This window comes from Geotrypetes seraphini, chromosome 10 (assembly GCF_902459505.1).
Source record: "Geotrypetes seraphini chromosome 10, aGeoSer1.1, whole genome shotgun sequence".
Taxonomy (NCBI): Eukaryota; Metazoa; Chordata; class Amphibia; order Gymnophiona; family Dermophiidae; genus Geotrypetes; species Geotrypetes seraphini.
This window is the reverse complement of record NC_047093.1, coordinates 130712275-130731477: the sequence shown is the minus strand read 5'-3', so window position 1 is coordinate 130731477 and position 19203 is coordinate 130712275. Positions and strand designations below refer to the sequence as shown.

The following is a 19203-nucleotide window of genomic DNA, read 5'->3' as shown; positions in this document are numbered from 1 at the left end:
AAACCTCAACAGGAGGGATGCCCACTCCTTCCTGCCACTGGATGCCCCTGGCCCCCCTCTACGAACTACCCCCACACCCCCTGATCCTCCCATGTACTTCAAAAACAGATGACAGCAGGAGGGATGACCAGTCCCTCCTGCTTGCAAGCCTGCCACTACAAAATGGTGGGCCTTTCCCTTCCCGATGCATCGTGAGATGCACAGAGAGGGGCCTAAGGCCCTGAATGGCTCAGACGCCTAAGGCTAGACCTGTCGGGTGTTCCGGGTCAATAATACCGATTTAATACTAGCATGCAAGGTTACCGCATCGATCGGATGTCTGATTTTTAATATAAGTGACCTCATTTTCATGCCAGAATTGGAGAATGTATGACCACACGGAAAACCACATGGCAAAACCGATCAGTTGCTAAACCAGTCAAACTGGCTTAGCGACAGTTGTTAGATGATTGGAGACTTTAGTGCATCTAGCCCCTAGTCCTTGGGATCCTGCTAGATATTTATGGCTTGGATTGGCCAATGTCAGGACTTTGATTTCAAAGGATTTTCGAGCTGACCCGGGACGGTTCATCTTACATATGCTGTTATAAACGTGGTCAAACAACCAGAACATTTTGCATGTTATGCTGACCTTAGCTTCCAGCTTCTTTGGAAATAATCGCTCATACATAAAACATGTTTATTTCATTTCTTCTTCTCAGCAGCCCCTCTGTTAAGGCTGGAACGGAGCAGGAACCCTCATTAAAGAAGTTTCTGCATTTATTATACAACACCAATTGAGTTGTGTCAAAATAAAACTAGAATTTTGCCTCCAGATAGCAAACATGTTTGTATCACTTTAAAAGGAGGAAAGTCATTTTGGGACCCGGGATTTAAAGCCAAAATAACTGTTGCAGCAATCAGGGAGAGAAGCAGGAGGTCAGAACCTCCCCTGGTGAATGTTTTGCAGATGAGAGGTAGACAGGCAGCAGTTCTCTCATACCGTGAAGAAGTAATGTTTGCACTGTGGAATAACCTCATGGACAAGGCTGTGCTGACCTATGTGTACCGTAAGTATCACCGCTGGAGTTTTTGTGTCACTGTTTTGTTAGGAAATGAGAAACTTTAGAAGAAAATTTGAGAAGTGCTAGCCCACATGCAGGGAGAGCTACTTTAATTGAGCATACCCTGGTTAATTAAATCAATATGTGGAACAGAGATTGTATATATTTCACGGTGTGTAATATATAGAAAGATTGTGACTGCCGATAAGACCCGTATAATCTGCCCAGTTTCCTTTCCTGTTGTAGGCTCCATCTGGCCTCTGGATTTTCACTTTTTTTTTTTTTTTTTTAAATTCTGTTACTGCTTTTGTATCAACAGGGGGAAGGGGAGGGGGCTCTGAGGAACTTGGCTTTTCCAGTAGCTCAAGGCATCATGAGTTAGATTCAGGTACAGGCCGTTCTTCTTATTCAAGTTTCAAGTTTATTAGGATTTTATATACCGCCTATCAAGGTTATCTAAGCGGTTTTACAATCAGGTACTCCAGCATTTTCACAGTAGTATGGTTCCCGAAATGTTCACAAAATGGCGAATAACGAAACTTTGAGTCTACGGGGAAAATAGAAGTTAGGTTCCAGCAGTACACATTGCCAATCAAAACTGCAGAAAGCGGGAGAAATAGGGTTAGGTTCCTGCAAAGGACAGCACTTGAAGTACCTATAATTTACTCTCCGGACATATTTGGACGCAAAGCCTGACCGCAAGATGAAAGCGAAAGCAAAAAAAGCTGTGTTTTTTAGAAACATAGAAAGATGACGGCAGATAAGGGCTATAGCCCATCAAGTCTGCCCACTCTATTGACCCACCCCTTTAAGTCTACTGACCCCCTTAATCATACAGCCACTCTACTGACCCGCTCCTTCAAGTCTATACCCTAGCGACCCTATTCCTTGACTTGACCCTTGTAGGGAACAAGTTTCCAAGTTTATTAGTTTTTAATATCCCGATCATAAAATGAATATCTGACCGGTTTACAATTATAAATAAAGAAAATTAAAAAACAAAACAAAACATAATTTAATATAGAATAGAAAGAAATAAAAAAGAGTGTAAAAGAGTAGATAGAGTGAACAAGTATGACATTTACAGACAAACTAGAAAGTGAGGAAAGATGGGGAGGTGGGAAAAAGTTACATAATTAAAGAAGAAAAAAGGATATAGAGGGGAAGGGGATGACACATAAGGGGTGGGGGCATAATAAAGAAGAAGGTGGACTGTTCTAAAAAAAAAAAATAAAAAAAGATGATTTTAAGATTAGGGTTTGTCGTATGCATCTTGAAAAAGAAAAGTTTTGAGATTGATTTTAAATTTTGGTAGTTGTAATTCATCACGAAGATATTGAGGGAGAGAGTTCCATAAGGTGGGTGCTGTTATTGCGAAATTAGTTTTTCTAGTGTAATAGGATTCTTTTAAGGATGGTACATATAGAAGTTTTTGATCAGTAGATCTTAAAGAGCGAGGTGAACTTTGGGGTATTAATAATTTATCAAGAAATGAAGGTAAGTGAGAGTTTTTAATTTTGAAAGAGAGGAGAATAATTTTATAAGTTATACGGTGAGTGATAGGAAGCCAGTGAGCCTCTTTAAGGAGCGGAGTGACATGTTCGAATTTGCCTTTTTTATTTATTAATTTGATTGCTGTATGTTGTATGAGTTGTAAACGTCGAATTTCTTTTTGAGGTAGACCGTTAAGAACCCACATAGGTATCCCATTTATTCTTAAAGTCTGGGATGCTGCTTGCCTCAATTACCTACACTGGAAGCTTGTTCCAATGCTCAATCACTCTTTCCGTGAAGAAGTACTTCCTGGCGTCTCCACGAAACTTCCCTCCCCTGAGTTTGAGCGGATGTCCCCTTGTGGTCGGATATGCAAACACAGCGGTGTGAATGGGGAATATTGGTTGCAAATTGATGCACCCACAGAGCCAAAATCACACATCATGAACGCGCAAATCATGAGAACAGACTGTACAGTAGGGGGCTCATAATACAATTTTTTTTTTTAAACGTCCAAGTGGCCTACATCGGTACTTGGACGATCAAAAAGCCAGATTGTCCAAGCCCCGATAATCAAAGCTGGTTTTAGATGTATCTAAAACCAGCTTAGGCCTTTCTAAGCAGAGAGCCGCGCTGTATGGCCCGCGCTGCTCCTGACGCTCATAGGAACTCAATGAGTGTCGGGAGCAGCGCGGCTCTCTGTGCTAAAAAACGATAGTGCGCTTTCGTAGAAGAGGGGGTATATTGAGACCTCATAGTCATCTGATATGGGCTAGATTCTATAAATGGCACCTAAAAATTGGCACCACCACCCCTGCTTGGGCCGGTGCAGCAAATGATCTGATGCTCACTGTAACGTGCCGTAAATCCTTGTGCCTAAAATCAATGCATATCGCTCTTATTTTATAATTCTGCACATAAATTGCAGGAACGCCACCAATCCGTCCCTGTCCTCACATTTCTGCGCATGTTTTTTGAGCTAGTTGCAAATATATCCTGCCTCTTCTGGAACCTTTTTCAATCATATCGAGTAGCCCTGTGCTGAGCAGAGGAAGAAGGAGGTTCGAATGAGCTTCAATTAGTCACCTCATTTCCCTCAGTGTGATAGTGGCGATTGCTGATACCAGTGTACTAGTACGTGCTCAGTCCTCCAAAGAGATAGGAAGCCATCGACTACCCTGTTTCCCCGAAAATAAGACTTATCCTGAAAATAAGCCCTAGCATGATTTTCGGGGTAGGTCCTAATATAAGCCCTACCTCCAAAATAAGTCCTAGTTGAGATCCCTCCCTCCCATACTTCACATCCCTTTGTGCACCAGAACACCACAGACTGCCTTACAAACCAATGGCAGCGCTCTGAATGAGCTGCTTCACAGCCTTCCCTGCCGGGGCCTTCCCTCTGCCATGTCATTGATGATGTCATCAGTGATGTTGGTGATATTCTGGTGCACAAAGGGACGGGAACTATAGGTATAGCATGGCAAGTGTCAAGGGTAGATACAGTGTTTCGCCCAAAATAAGCCCTAGTGCATTTTTTTGGAGCACAAATTACTATAAGACCCTGTCTTATTTTCAGAGAAACATGGTATACGGGGGTAGGTAATTCCGGTCCTCGAGAGCCACAGGCAGGTCAGGTTGTCAGGATATCCACAATGAATATGTGTGAGATGGATTTGCAAGCACTGCCTCCTTGCGAGACAAATTTATCTTGTGCATATTTATTGTGGATATCCTGAAAACCTGACCTGCCTGTGGCTCTCGCGGACCGGAATTGGGAAGGGGTAAAACGCGGACCTCACGAACCTGTCGGACCTCACGGATCTAAACCCGTACGGCCTTAAAAATCTGAGGTCCGTGTCGGTCCGTGTCCGTGGCGCTTGTAGTTTCTGTCGCTGGCAGACCTTGATGAGATTTGAGCGCTGACGGATCCGTCTCAGCCTAGGGAGGGAAAAGTGTTAGGATCCGTCAGCGCTAAAAATCTCTTCCAGGTCTGTCAGAGCCAGAGACTCGTGCTGGAGCGGCAGAGCAGAAGCCAAGAGAGCGGGGACATAGGTTTTGGACGTGCGTTATGGAAAAGAAGTCTCCAAACTCCAGCGCGAGTCTCTGGCTCTGACAGACCTGGAAGAGATTTTTAGCGCTGACGGATCCTAACACTTTTCCCTCCCTGTGCTGAGACGGATCCGTCAGCGCTCAAATCTCATCAAGGTCTGTCAGCGACAGAAACTACAAGCGCCACGGACACGGACCGACACGGACCTCAGTTTTTTAAGGCCGTACGGGTTTAGATCCGCGAGGTCCGCGTTTTACCCGTTCCCACCGGAATTGCCTACCCCTGCCCTTGAACAATAAACATTTTCACAGTCTGAGCATTAAAGTATGTGGTGACTGTTGCTTGCTGGTCCTTCTCATGATGCCCGCATACTGAGCCAGAATCAACTGCGGTACTACATATGTGCTGAGGACCCTGGAGAAAACATTTTTATTGGGTAAAAACAGGAAGTCATAGAATTGCACAACAGCTGCTCTGTTGTAACATTCTTGCCAGTAATCGTGAGGTATGAGACTTAACCCTAAGAAAGTGAGCTTTTGCCAAACTGTGTACTAATCAGAAATAAGTCATTCCACAGTAAACATATTGATGGAATAGCAGGTTGAAGCCAAGAAGGCTACTGAGCTCACCAGGAAGTATCTAGCAGATCCGAATGAATGATCCATTTCTTGCAGGTCCCTTTAACATGTGACCAATAGCTTGGTGTGAGATCTACTCGGCTACTAGCATCCACATTCCTTTCAACTCAGCTATACTAGATGGCTTGACAACATCTTCCAAATTTCACAGATTAATTGTGCATTGAATGTAAAAAAAATACTTTCTGCAATTTGTTTCAGGTCTACTACTTATTAGCTTCAAGGAACGTCCCCTAGTCCTTGTACTGTTTGGAAAACGTTGTTTTGGTTTTCAAATTACCTGTTCCGCACTACTTACCGGTATGCATTTGTAACTAAACTAAACCTTGGGTTTATATACCGCACCATCTCCACGAATGCGGAGCTCGGCACGGTTTACAGGAAGAAGGATGAGAGAGGAACTACAGTGGAGAGATTAAAGAGTTAGGTGAAAAGGGGGAAGGGGAGAGGCCTAAGAGGGGGGAAGTGTTACAGTTTTGAGAATAGCCAGGTTTTTAGGTGTTTGCGGAAGAGTTGGAGGGAGCTTGAGGTTCGGAGTGGGGAGGTGAGGTTATTCCAGATCTCAGTGTCATATCCTTTCTAACCTGTGTAGCCTTTCTTTATAAGGGAAGTGTTCCATCCCCAATATCATTTGTGCCACTCTGAATATTTTTCCAGATTCTGTTTTATATTTCTTGTAACATAATCAAAAAAAAAAAAATTGGACACAACTTTTACCTCCCCAAGAGAACGGACACCAGCCTGTACATATAAATTAGAAATTGAAGAATTTGAATAGGGCATCAGCAGTGTTCCCTCTAAGCGGGCGGGTGTTGTGAGCAAACTTTTTTCACTGTGAGCTAAAAATATCGGGCGCCAGCAAGTTATGAGCCAAATAAATATGTTGCTTTCTACCACAGAACTTCCTTACGTTTGTATGGAATCTATCCCCTTTCAACTTTAGAGAGTGCCCTCTCGTTCTCCCTGCCTTAGCTACTAAGTCTATTCCCTTCAGTACCTTGAATGTTTCTATCATGTCCCCTCTCAATCTCCTCTGCTCAAGGGAGAAGAGGCCCAGTTTCTCTAATCTTTCGCTGTACGGCAACTCCTCCAGCCCCTTAACCATTTTAGTTGCTCTTCTCTGGATCCTTTCGAGTAGTACCGTGTCCTTCTTAAAGTACCAGTGCTGGACGCAGTACTCCAGGTGAGGGCGTACCATGGCCCGGTACAGCAGCATGATAACCTTCTCTGTCTCTTCAGTCCAGCATCTGCCCCTTCCATTCACTGTCTGTCTTTCCCTGCCATCTCTCCTCCTGCCCCCCCCCACCCCCCAATTTGGTCTAGCATCCATCATCTTCCTTCTGTTCCCCTCATGGTCTGGCATCTCTATCCTTCCCTCCCCCCTGTGGTTTTTAGCATATCTCTCTTCTCATTTCCTCCACTCAGATCTGATCATTCTCTGCTCTCTCTTCCCTTTTCTTCTCTGGTCTTCCTTCTCTATTTTCTGCCTCCATCTAAATTAAATTCTTTCTTACTATTTAGTCCCGTTTCCCTCTTTTCACTGTGTCTATACACAGCTTGTCACCCCTTTCCCTCACCCCTCCATTATCTTACTATTTTCTTCCCCCTTTATTTATCTCCTCCTTCCATCCAGTATGTGTTCTTTCCCCACTTCCATTCAGCATCTGCTCTCCCTTCTCAACTGACATCCATCTGCCTTCTGCTCTCTCTCCCTTCTTCTCACTTCCATCATCTGTCCCCTTCTCTCTCTCTCTCATCTCCTCCATTCCATCATCTGCCCCTTCTCTCTCTCTCTCTCTCTCTCCCCCCCCAACTTCCATCATCTGCCCCCCTTCCCCTCACCTTTGTGGGTCACTTTCTTTCCCCTGAGGGTGGCTCATGTCACAGGGGAAGCTTTGGCCGAACAGAACCGCTTGATTGACAGTGGAACTTACTTGATTGATGTCGATGCTGGGGCCCGTTGCCGTTTGAAGGAAAAAAAAAAAGGTGGAAAAAAGGAACCTGTAAAGGCGAGAGGAAGGGAAACCTCCAGGACAGCTGCTTTTTGCCCTTCTTCAGCGGCCCAAGAGTTCAGACCAGCAGCGGCAGCTGTGTATGCTTTTAACTTCGGCACAGAGCTGCCCCTAATCAATAGTTTAGCGCGGTTTCATGAGGCAGCCTCGGGGCCTTTGATAGCCGGCCCGCTTCGATGATGCGATGTGGGCCGGCCTAGCAAAGGCCCCGAGGCTGCCTTATGAAACCGCGCTAAACTATTGATTAGGGGCAGCTCTGTGCCGAAGTTAAAAGCATACACAGCTGCCGCTGCTGGTCTGGAGGTGCGGAGACAAGGCAGGAGGCAAACGCGGTGGAAGGCAGGAGTCCCGGCGAAGGCAGGAGTCCCGGCACAGCGACTGCAACAGGAAGTTGCAAGTCAGCTGACGCCGGCCTTTCGTTGCGGCGGGGACCGAATCCTTCGCGGACCGGCAAGATTTTGTTTGCGGACCGGCGGTTGAAGAACTGTGCTCTACACTGTGTGCGCTGTGACGAGAAACATGTGCGCTGCGAGGTAATATTTTGTGCGCCAGCGCACCCCAGCGCAGCTTAGCGGGAACACTGCGTACGGGGCCGCCTGACCCTTTACATAAGAACATAAGAATTGCCACTGCTGGGTCAAACCAGTGGTCCATCGTGCCCGGCAGTCCGCTCATGCGGCAGCCCCCAGGTCAAAGACTAGTGCTCTAAAATGAGTCCAGCTTCACCTGTGTACGTTCCAGTTTAGCAGGAACTTGTCCAGCTTAGTCTTGAAACCCTGGAGGGTGTTTTCCCCTATAACATCCTCCGGAAGAACATTCCAGTTTTCCACCACTCTCTGGGTGAAGAAGAACTTCCTTACGTTTGTACAGAATCTATCCCCTTTCAACTTCAGAGAGTGCCCTCTCGTTCTCCCTACCTTGGAGAGTGTGAACAGTCTGTCTTTATCTACTAAGTCTATTCCTTTCAGTATTTTGAATGTTTAGAGATCATGTCTCCTCTCAGTCTCCTCTTTTCAAGGGAGAAGAGGCCCAGTTTCTCCAATCCTGCCCTGGGCCTAATCTACATTAGGCCCCGGGAAGGAACTCATGGATGACTAACACCAGTCTGAAAGGTCTAAATAAGCCAGAACTGCGCAGATACAAAAGGTTTGATTGCACCATAGATCTATACAGATGCATTACAATTCTCACAGTTTTATTCATCATCCCTTCTTGAATAATTCTTTTCTTTTTTTTTTTAAATGCTGCCTCACACTACACTGAGGATTTCACAATAGTGTTCACAATGATTCTAAGATCCTTTTCCACTGTACTGACTCCTAATTTGGAACTCAGCATTCTCTACCTATAGCTAGGTGTATTTTTCCCTATATGTATCACCGTGTACTTGCCTTCATTAAATTTCACTGCCATTTAGATGCTCAGTCCTCCATAACTACTTAGAATGTGTTTGTGTCATCTGCAAGTTTGATTAGTTCTTCATAATTTCCTTTCTCAGATTGTTAATAAATGAGCAGAAGTCCCAATGCAGATTCTTGAGGGATTTTCCATTGGGCAAACTGACATGGGGGAGGGGGCAGCTATCAAGGTGCAATAAAAAGCAATCCTTGACCAAACCTTGATTTACCACAAAATTCAGCAACATGTGATATTCTGTTATTCTGTAACTCTGTAATTCTTTATTCATTGTAATTCTGTCCTTAAACTAACCTTTTGTAATCCGCCTTGAACCGCAAGGTAATGGCGGAATAGAAATCCCTAATGTAATGTAATGTAATGTAATATGTTAGTATTTCAAGATGCGGAATCCCATGGTAAAAGAACAACACTGTTTGTGAGCCACCTTGCAAGGAATGTTATTCTAGTAGTGGCCCGGGACCATCTGCTCCCTCCCATGATTGCTTGGCCATGCCACCCCCTTCCACTCCAGGCACCCTACAATCCAAAGCCTGCTCCCTGCCTCCAGTTGCTCCTGTCCTTCCAGAACTGTCTAGCAAAATGGTGCCCTTAATGGTTTCATGGGAAAACTGTTAGATATCATGTGCTTCCCCCCCCCCCAACATAAGAAGGAACTCTTAAAATGACCTGGCTACCACCATGCATGGTCTTATATTACTACCGCTAGAGGCTAACCCCTAGCAGTAGTTCGGTAAAACTAAGCTAGAGGTCACAGCAGTCATTTTTCATCCAGAGCCATCAGGGATAATGCTGTTAAGCTAGGCCCAAGGCAAGGCTAGCCAGAATGGGAAGGGGTGTCTCAGGGACGGCCTGGAGAGGTCTTTTCTAGAAGGGGTTCAGGATGGGGATCCTGTTGCGGTGGGAGGGGAGGGGGTTTATGGAATGTACTCCCTTCTCATGCTGGGCTGGAATCATTGTTAGATTTAAATCTGCCCTCAAAATATTTCTGTATAAAGGTGCCTTTGAGTAATGGCCCCTTCCCCTATTGGTCCCTTCTTTTCCTTCACCCAACTCTGGGGTGCAGCCAAGATAGTAGCCTGTAATGAATGCTAAATCCTTTCCTCTCTCTCTCTGTCCTCTCAATTGATGGAGTTCCCTCTTCTTTTCTTTATACCTGTCCCTCTCATCACCTCTCTTTGTCTCTTTTAATTATTCATATGTAAACTGCCCAGATGTATTGTGATGGATGGCATATATATAGTCTTAAATAAACTTGAAACATTAGGCCATGTTGGAAGGGGCCTTCTCTTGTTTGGAGCATTAAGCCATGTTAGGAGGAGCTTCTGTTTTTTTGTGGGGTTTTTTAGGGGGGTCATGAGTACAGTCAGGTCATATTGGTCAGTATTCAGCCAGGACTAATCTATGGGCTATTTTATTCCCCTCCCCCTGATTCTTATCCCCTTGACCCCCTTCAGGTGAAGGTCAAAGGGATCAGAATCAGGGGAAAGGGAATGAAATAGCCCACTATAAGGGTCCTGGCTGGACTTACATAAGCTCTGGTGACCAAGACATGTCTGAATATCTAGGTGTCAGTGTCTGGACATGGGCCAAAATTCAATATCAGGGCCTAATTTAGCTGACAATAATGCTTATAAAAACAGTGAGCACTGCTGGCTGAATATTGACCAGAACGGGATAGATCTAATCTAATCTAATCCTTAGGTTTGTATACCGCATCATCTCCACGTTCGTAGAGCTCGACGCGGTTTACAGTAGGAGAAATAGGATAGAAATAGATGATAGTCAGTGTTGATTAAAGTACTAGGCCAAATAAAACCCACCGAGGGTTTTTCCTGGTGTTTTGGCTGCCTGGCAGCGGGACCTGGGCAGGGATTTGGGGGACCATTTCTTGTTGAACGTCCTGAAACGTACTTCGGGTTTAATACATAGTGCGGAATTACGAGAATGTCATTATCGCACTGTCTTGCGGGCCTATGCTTCCCAAAGTCAGGCTTACTATATGGGGTGTGTTGGTACTCAATTATGCACCCGCTGCTCGGGGGAGGTTAACACTTACTTTCATGGTATTTGGAGCTGCGAGGGGACTCAGGCATTTTGGAAGGCGCTGGCCTCCTTTTTGCAGGGCTTGTTGAAAACACCTGTGCCTGTCTCAGTGAATTCTATGTTGTTTGCCCAATTCTCTTTCCTGTCTATGTATACTTCTTCTGACAAATTGTTTCTCAGTAAATGTTTTATTTTGGGGAAGAAATGTATTTTATGTTGCTGGCTTTCTCTTGAGCCCCCCTCCTTTTGGCACTGGAGGAATCGGCTTCACGAACTTATGGGCTGGGAGGCCCGTTTGGCCGGTTCTTCTCGTCGCCGGAGCAGAGACTTTGTTCAAACTTGGACTCCATATTTGACCATTTTGACCCCTGAAAGTCGTAGCCGCGTATTGAATAGGCTCCATTTGTGAGTCCGTTCCTCTCGACACCATTGCTGTACCCTACTTGAGAGTTGTATGTTCATTGGGGGGGTGGGGTGGGATGGGGGGAGCTGGGGGGGGGGGGTTTCTTCTGTGAGGTGGGGGCGGTGTTCAATCGCGGGGGACATCAGAGTCCAGTCCTCCGCGGCTGTGGTTGGGTGACATTGTATACCATGTTTTACTATCGCAGTTGTGCTTTCTGTTGTTTTGCCTAATAAAACAGATTTGAACATAAGTAAAAATAAAAAGTATTATGAGAAACAAATGAAAATTTGCTCAAGTAAAAAAGTAAGGCCTAGATTTTCTAACCAGCATCAATTTTTTAGATGCCAGTAGGCACTCAAGCTTAGTTAAAAAAAAAAAAATGCCATTTTTAACTTCTTCTCGTGAGTTTCAATGTGCCACCTAATGCCACTGTGGGCATGGCTAACGCCAGATGGGGCATTAGATTACCCAAAGTGCCTACTGATGCGCAATTCACATCATAGGTAGGCGCCAGAAATGTCGGCCTGGAAAACCCTGGCTTACAATTTTTAGCGCCTGCCTTTGCCGGAGGGGCACTTCTGTACCTGATGCTGTCTTATATTACTATCTCATCTTACTAGAAGTTCTCAAAAATTAAAACTTACATTTCCCTCTCTCAGTGGTAAAAACAGAAGTTTTAAGAGATTTAGTCATTCTTTTGCTTTTAAATTAACCGAATTCTGGAATGCTTTACCGCTTACCTTAAGAAGTTCAGGCTCTTTTGCTTTATTCCGGAAAGTTCTGGAAACTTTTTTTGTTTGCTAAACAGTGTGGAACTATTTCAGTCGACTTTTCCTTGTCAAGTTTATGTATTGTGCATTACATTATTGTTAACCGAGTCGAGCTCCTCTTGGTTGATGACTCGGTCTATAGTTTAGTTTAGTAATTCGTTACATTTACTTAGGCCCTCGTTTATTAAGCCGCGGTAGAAGTTTCTACAGAGGCCAGGAGCGCTAAGTGCTCTTAACGTTGCTCCGATGCTTATAGGAATTCTACTGCGGCTTAGTAAAAGGGGGAGTTAGTTGCTGAATAACATTGATGATAGTTATAAAAGGTATCGCAACTGTTCACAATATATACAGTTCTTGGCCTGCTCTGGATTATACTTCCTCTATTCTCATGCATTTTTTTTTTTACTCTTTTTTTTACTGATGGACGGGTGTTGCACACTCTGCTCCTTCATAAGTGCCTGCCTCACTTTCAGGACCTTTAGTATTCACTTCTCATTTTTATATATACCCTCAAGCCATAGATAGACGTTTGGGCATGGGATATACCCTGATCTCCAGTTCTTCACTGTTTCTTAATACTCCAAGTACTTCTCTTGAAATGAAGTACAGTATAATCTCGTTATAACGGACTTCAAGGGACCCTCACAGTAGTGACAGGAGAAGCAGCCTCCTGTCACTGCTGTCAGGGCTTCTGCCGGCTCCCCCTTCCCTATATCTTTAAACAGTTGGGAGCAGGAGGGTGCTCAGTCCCTCCTGCTCCAGGCCTCTGACGATGAGTGCAGTTTTAGGCCCCACCCCCAGTGCATCATGTGATGCATGGGGGTGGGGCCTAAGGCCCTGATTGGCTGAGGCACCTCAGGTTCCTCCCTTGGGAGGCCATTAGTTTTGTGTTAGTCCAGTAAGGTTAGGGTTACCAGATATCCTTTTCAAGGGCATGTCCGGACGGCTTTTCAAAACCCAGCACTCGGTGCATGCACGTGATGTCATCATGTTACACCAGTACATGTGCAGATGCTGTCCCAACAAGCAAACATATTCCCCTACATGAAGGAAAGCCCAATATAAGGTGATCCTTTGAACTCCTCATGATCAAACACTTCGAAAGCTCCCATCTCAGCTGAAGAGACTTTTGCCCATAGAACCCTGGAGGTCAGAAGATAATCTGTTCCAGATTGTGTTGAGTGTTGATGGTTCACAGATTTTTAACAAGTCTCTTAAACAGGGTCTTCTCTATTTAATGCATTTATTGTATTTTGCCAATGTCAGGTAAATTGTGGAACTCAGCTTCTAGGAGTCACAAAACAACAAGTCTTAGGCAACCACAATGAGAAGCTAGAGGGGAAACATGATTGAAACATTCAAGATATTGAAGGGAGTTGACTTAGTAGAGAAAGAGAGATTGTTCACCCTCTCCAAGGTGGAGAGAACGAGAGGGCACTCGCTAAAGTTAAAAAGGAATAGATTCCGTACAAACGTAAGGAAGTTCTTCACCCAGAGAGCGGTGGAGGTATGGAACGCTCTCCCAGAGACTGTTACAGGGGAAAGCACCCTTCAGGGATTCAAGACAAGGTTGGATAAGTTCCTACTGGAACAGAACGTACGCAGGTAAGGGTATTTCGGTCTTTGACCTAAGGGCCACCGCGTGAGCGGACTGCTGGGTACGATGGACCACTGGCAATTCTTATGTTCACACCTATAAAAAACAAAAACAACAACCCAAAACCAAAACAATAGGAGTTAATTTTACTACAGTGAAGGGATGAGCACTTTTCAAATAAACCATTTACCACATTATTACTAGAAGGGTGGTGGGGGGTGATTATGATTATTGGGGCTGGGGAAAAGGACCTAAAAGTTAATGGGATAGAGGCAAGCCTGAAAGTTTGCCTAGGCCACCTAATTCCTTTGCACCAGCTTTATCGGCATCAGTCTAGTAGCCTCTCTTTCAGCGTCTTTGCAGAGATATGGTCTGCAGAACTAAAGACAGTATTCAAAGTGACTATTCATTGGTGACTTGTATAAAGCAAAAAACAAAAGGAATTGACCCCAAAATATCCACAAAGAAGAAAATCCAGAGAAAACCAAAAAAAAAGCTCTGTGGAGTGACGATGTTCCTAAATGGATTTTATTTGAAAGTGTCAAAGTTCCAAAGGTCCACTGAAATCATCCACATAAAATAATTCCATCCACATAAAAATAAATCATCCACATAAGAGCCTTAAAGGACCTAGTCTGCTAGGGATACAGGACCCAACGCGGTCCACGTTTCGACAAAAAGTCTTCTTCAGGGGTCCCTGGGGGTCCTATAAAGGAGAGTACGTGGGAAACAATTGTGTGGTGAACTGGAAGTGAGACACTGCTTGCATTTGCAATGGAAAGGGTTGATTTACTTTTATGTGGATGGAATTATTTTATATGGATGATTTTAGTGTACCTTTGGAACTTTGATACTTTCAAATAAAGTCCATTTGGGAACATCGTCACTCCACAGAGTTTTTTTGGTTTTCTTTGACTTGTATAAAGGCAATGTTTCCTTCTTCTTTTCTGTTGGGTATTATTGATTATTTTGTTAACTATTTGGACAGAGAGAGCTGGAAACAAACAGATGTGTTTAAAGGTCAGTTCCCAAAAGCTACAAGTCTTAGTAACAAAGTCTGAGCCAATAGTAGTATATCATGACCATTCATTCATTCCCAAAAGTACTCGCTACCCCCAGGCTTTCTTCCTCGATCATCCTGCTGTCCCTTATATCACAACTAACCATAATGATTGAAAGCAGTGGCTTAGGGAGGGTAGGAGGTGCCCCACCCGTAGGGTTAATAAATGGCTCCAGAAAAAGGAGGACAGATTGAGCCATTTGGGTTTTACTTCCATTGAAAACAATGGAAGTAAGGAGAACAGATTGAAGTAGGATTAGCAAATGTCCTGGATTCCCTGGACACGTCCTCGTTTTGAGGACTCGGTCAGGAGTCTGGGTGACTTTTTTTATTATACTACTTTTGTCCAGGGAAACAAGAATATAGTAACCCTACAGCAATGGTCTTTATTGCAAGACCCGCAGAGACCTTCTGGGTAGTTTTCACACCTATCGGAAGTCCCTTCCCCCTCGGCGAGATCCGGTGCTTGCTCACTGCTCTCGTTCCCAGTGGCAGTGCTCTAACTGGCAGTATGAGTGAAGTAAACACGCTGCCTTCGGCGATCCGGAAGCTTTTCCTCTGCTGCTGATTCCTATCCCTGCATAGGCAGGAAGCAGTACCAGAGAGAAAGCTTCTGGGTTGCCAAAGGCAGCATGTTTACTTCACTCACGCTACCAGGACCCCGAAGCGTTACAGCAACACTGCTAGGAAGAATGGTGAGTATGTACCAGATCTCGCATTGGTGGGGGGGGGGAGTGGAAGAATAGCATGGGGAAGGTATGAGAAATGCTGAACCACGGGGATGGGGAGAAAAGGGAAGGAAAGATTCCAGACCTCCAGGGTAAGAAAGAAAAGGGGCAGATAGAGATGCCAGACCATGGGAGGGGGGAGGGGAGGGAAGGAGAGAGATGCCAGACTACTGGATGGGGAAGGGGGGAGAAGAAAGAGATGTCAGATCAGGGAAAGTAAGGAGGGAGGGAGGGATTCCAGACTAAAGCAGGGGGAAAGGAAAGACAGAAAGATGTCAGACCACAAAGGGGGAGGAAGGAAAGGAAGGAGAGAATAAAGATCCAAGACCATAGGAGAGGGAAAGAGGGAAGAGATGGTACACAGGGATGGAGGAGAAGGGGAGAGAGAAGGAGAATAGGTGCACAAGGATGGGAGGGGTTGGGAAGGGAAGAGATGGAAGAAATGCTGTTTATGCATAGGTGGGAACAGGGGAGAGGAAATATGGAGGAGATGGCACACATGGATAGTGGGGAAGGTCAGAGAAAGGGAGGAAGAAAGTTGAATGTTAAAAGTTAATGCCAAAGATGGATGCAGGGAAGAAAGTGGAAGGAGAGAAAAACAGAAAATGGATAAGGCGGCCCTGAAAACAGAGTTAAGAGTACAGACAGAAGGAAATGCAACGAAAGACTGGGAAAAGATGAGTAGAAATATAAAATCAACAGACAACAAAGGTAGGAAAAGTGATTTTATTTTTAATTTAGTGACTGAAAAGTGTCAGTTTTCAGAATTTACATCTGCTGTCTATATTTTGCACTGTTCAGGAAGAAATATATTTTTTTCTATTTCTCTAGTGTTATACTGTATCCAGAGTCTGATATCTTAGGGTTTCGTTTGTGTATATTAGGACTTTTAGTTTGTTTGCTTAGGGTTTATCTGTGTTCTGTACTTCTGACCAAGATCAGGTGTCCTGACAGGAATGAATGTCCTGAAGTGTTATTGGTGTCATGGCCCCAAGCAGGAAGATATTTGTCAGCAATTTGTCTGGGTTTTGAAAGGCCCTGAGCTTTGAGCTGTGTCTGGAGGGCCTCTGCGCATGCGCAGATTTTGACATGATGACATCACATGCATGCACACATGAGCATGATGTCATCGCATCAACATCCACGCATGGGCAGAGGCCCTCTAGATGCAGCCCGGAGCTCAGGGAAGGAGACACAAAGTTCGTACGGGAGCAGGGCTGTGGGTAGAACAGGGCGGGGCCACATGTCCTCTTCTTTTAAACAGGAAATCTGGTAACCCTAGATTGAGACATCTGGGTTTTACTTCCATTGAGAGTAATGGAAGTAAAACCTAGATGTATCAATCCGTCGTCTTTTATCTGGAGCCATATGGTAACCCTACCCTCCGCCCTCTTCTCCGCTCCCTTGCTCTTTCCTTGCCCACACTGCATGAGTGCCTTCCCTTGTCTCCAGTACCTCGCTAACTCTTCACTGGCACAAGCGGCAACTCCAACCTGCTGCCTGTGCCAATCTTAGCTCTCCCTCTGAAGTCACTTACTGGTCCCGTGACCATGAAATGATTTCAGAGGAAGAGCTGAGGTTGGTGTGCGCAGCAGGTTGGAGATGCTGCTCGTACTGGTGAAGAGTTAACAAGGTACGGGGGTGGAGAGGAGATGATGTGATGGCACCCCCACAAAGACGGCACCCAGGGCAGTTCAGCCCCCACTCCTCTTACTACACCACTAATTGAAAGTGATTATTATAATTCTCTGAGGACAAGCAGGACAGAATATTCTTGCAGATGGGTGATGTTGACAGAGCCCCAGTATGGAGAATTTCCAATCCTTATCACCCAAAGCAAAGAACAGCTTCTACATCCCAGCCTCCGAAACCTGGCCCTCACACCTTGGATTCTGAGAGGTTAGCAGTAGACTCTCTCCACTTGTATGAGTTTGTCTCCTGTGTTCTGCTTGCTTCCAAACCATCATCTACATCAGTTCCTTGGTCAGATCGTTCTTTTACAACCACACAATATATCCCAAGAGATTCAATAATATTCTTCTACCAAAAATAATTGAATTTAGGGACTATAGCAAATTGGATTCCTCAAACTTAGTAATAAGTTTCATCTGAAAGAGGAAGACCTAGACAATATGTCCATCGATGCTCAGCTTGAACTTTGGAATTCCACTATAGAAAAACTGCTTGATCAGTTAGTACCTATCAAATCGCAAACCATCAACTTCAAGACACTTAAAAATCCTTGGTATACAGCAGAACCTTCATTAATTAAAAAAAGCAATTAAGATCCTTGGAGCGCAAGTGGCGCCCAAATAAATCATTAAGCAATTTATATAAATTTAAAGAGCAAAGAAATTTCTATAAACACAAAATAGTTGAAGCATGGAATAAATATTATTCCACTCGTATTAAGAAGGCCAAAAACTCTTCTGCGCTATTTTCAGTCCTAAAATCATTGACAGGCCCAAAGCAGAATCAAAATAGATTAAAAAATAGATTTAAAAAAATCAGCCAACAGCACAAACTTTAGCATCCTGTTTTTTTAATAAAGTTGCGAAAATTAGAGCCAAAATTCAGCCACAGGGACCACCAAAAATTTCAACGAAAGCAGAACTAAATTTCCTTCCAGTTTCCAAATGCTCTAAATTTAACAATTTCACATTGTCCGATTTAAAAAAGTTTTCTTCATAATATGAATACAAAAGCTTCTAAACTCGATTTGCTCCCTCCGAAAATTCTTATCCATTTTTTGTCAATTTTTGGACCTACAATGCACAAAATAATCACACATAGTTTAAATATAGGTACTGTTCCAATACAATGGAAAAAATCGATCATTCGACCTATCATTATAGACTACTCATCTTCTCTTACCGATGAAGCAAATTTCCGTCCTATTGCTAATCTACCATTTCTAGCAAAATTAACTGAAAAGACTATTTTTTTACCAAACCACTGACTTCATTGAAAAAACACCGGTGTTACATCCTAATTAGATGGGTTTCAGAACAAAGCACTCTACAGAACACTCAATGATAGGTTTAACGACAAGTATACTCTACTACTTGGATTATCATAAATCAGTTATACTCACTTCTTTTGATCTTTCAGCGGCTTTTGATATGGTTGACCACTCTCTATTGCTAGCCAGATTGGCCTCTATTGGAATCTCAGATACAGTCCTAAGCTGGTTTCATTCATATCTTGCCAATCGTGAATCTAAGGTCATTTTTAATAGCATATCTTCAGATTATACCCCAAATACTTATGGTATGCCGCAGGGCTCAATTCTTTTACCCTCCTTTTTAATATTTTTCTCTCACCACTTATGACGCTAGGTCAATCAATTGGTCTAACAATGTAGGCATATGCAGACAACATGCAAATTCTATACCCAATAGACACCAAGAGCCCAAATGATATACTTGAATTAAATGCAAAATTGGAACAAATTAGTTTAGTTGTTGGTTAAGAGATAATATGCTGGCTCTCAATCTCAATAAAACCAAAGCAATGTTAATTCCTTGGAAAGATGGCCTTACACAAAAAAGTCCTATTATGATTGATAATTCTACCATTCAATCTGTCCGTTCAGTTAAAATTCTAGATCACAAATTAACCTACCATGATCAGATTAGTTCAACCATCAAAAATTGCTTTTTCAAATTAAAAATGATTAGATCTCCAGCAAAAGTACTGGATTTGGCATCCCTCAATGTATTAATACATTCTCTGGTCATCTCTAAATTGGATTATTGCAATGCTTTATACAATAACTTGCCCCAAAAAGAAATACGTCGTTTACAAATTATTCAGAACACAGCAATAAAAATCATCACTAATTCAAAAAAGTTTGATCATATCAACCCCCCTCCTAAAAAACGCCCACTAGCTGCCAATTCCACATACGATAACCTACAAACTAGCGTTCCTGATACTTAAAATT

At 43.8% G+C, this 19203-nt stretch overlaps 1 protein-coding gene across 2 annotated transcripts in view; it reads left to right on the top strand.

Annotated features, from left to right (window-relative positions):
* The first annotated feature begins 918 nt into the window (after nt 1–918).
* Nucleotides 919–19203, top strand: part of LOC117368385 (scavenger receptor cysteine-rich type 1 protein M130-like) — a 142965-nt gene continuing 124680 nt past the window's right edge. For both annotated transcript variants that reach the window (XM_033961984.1, XM_033961983.1), the window contains exon 1: nt 919–1049. In XM_033961984.1, coding sequence (XP_033817875.1) covers nt 950–1049 — 100 coding nt within the window. In that variant the 5' untranslated portion in view covers nt 919–949. The remainder of the gene's footprint in view (nt 1050–19203) is intronic.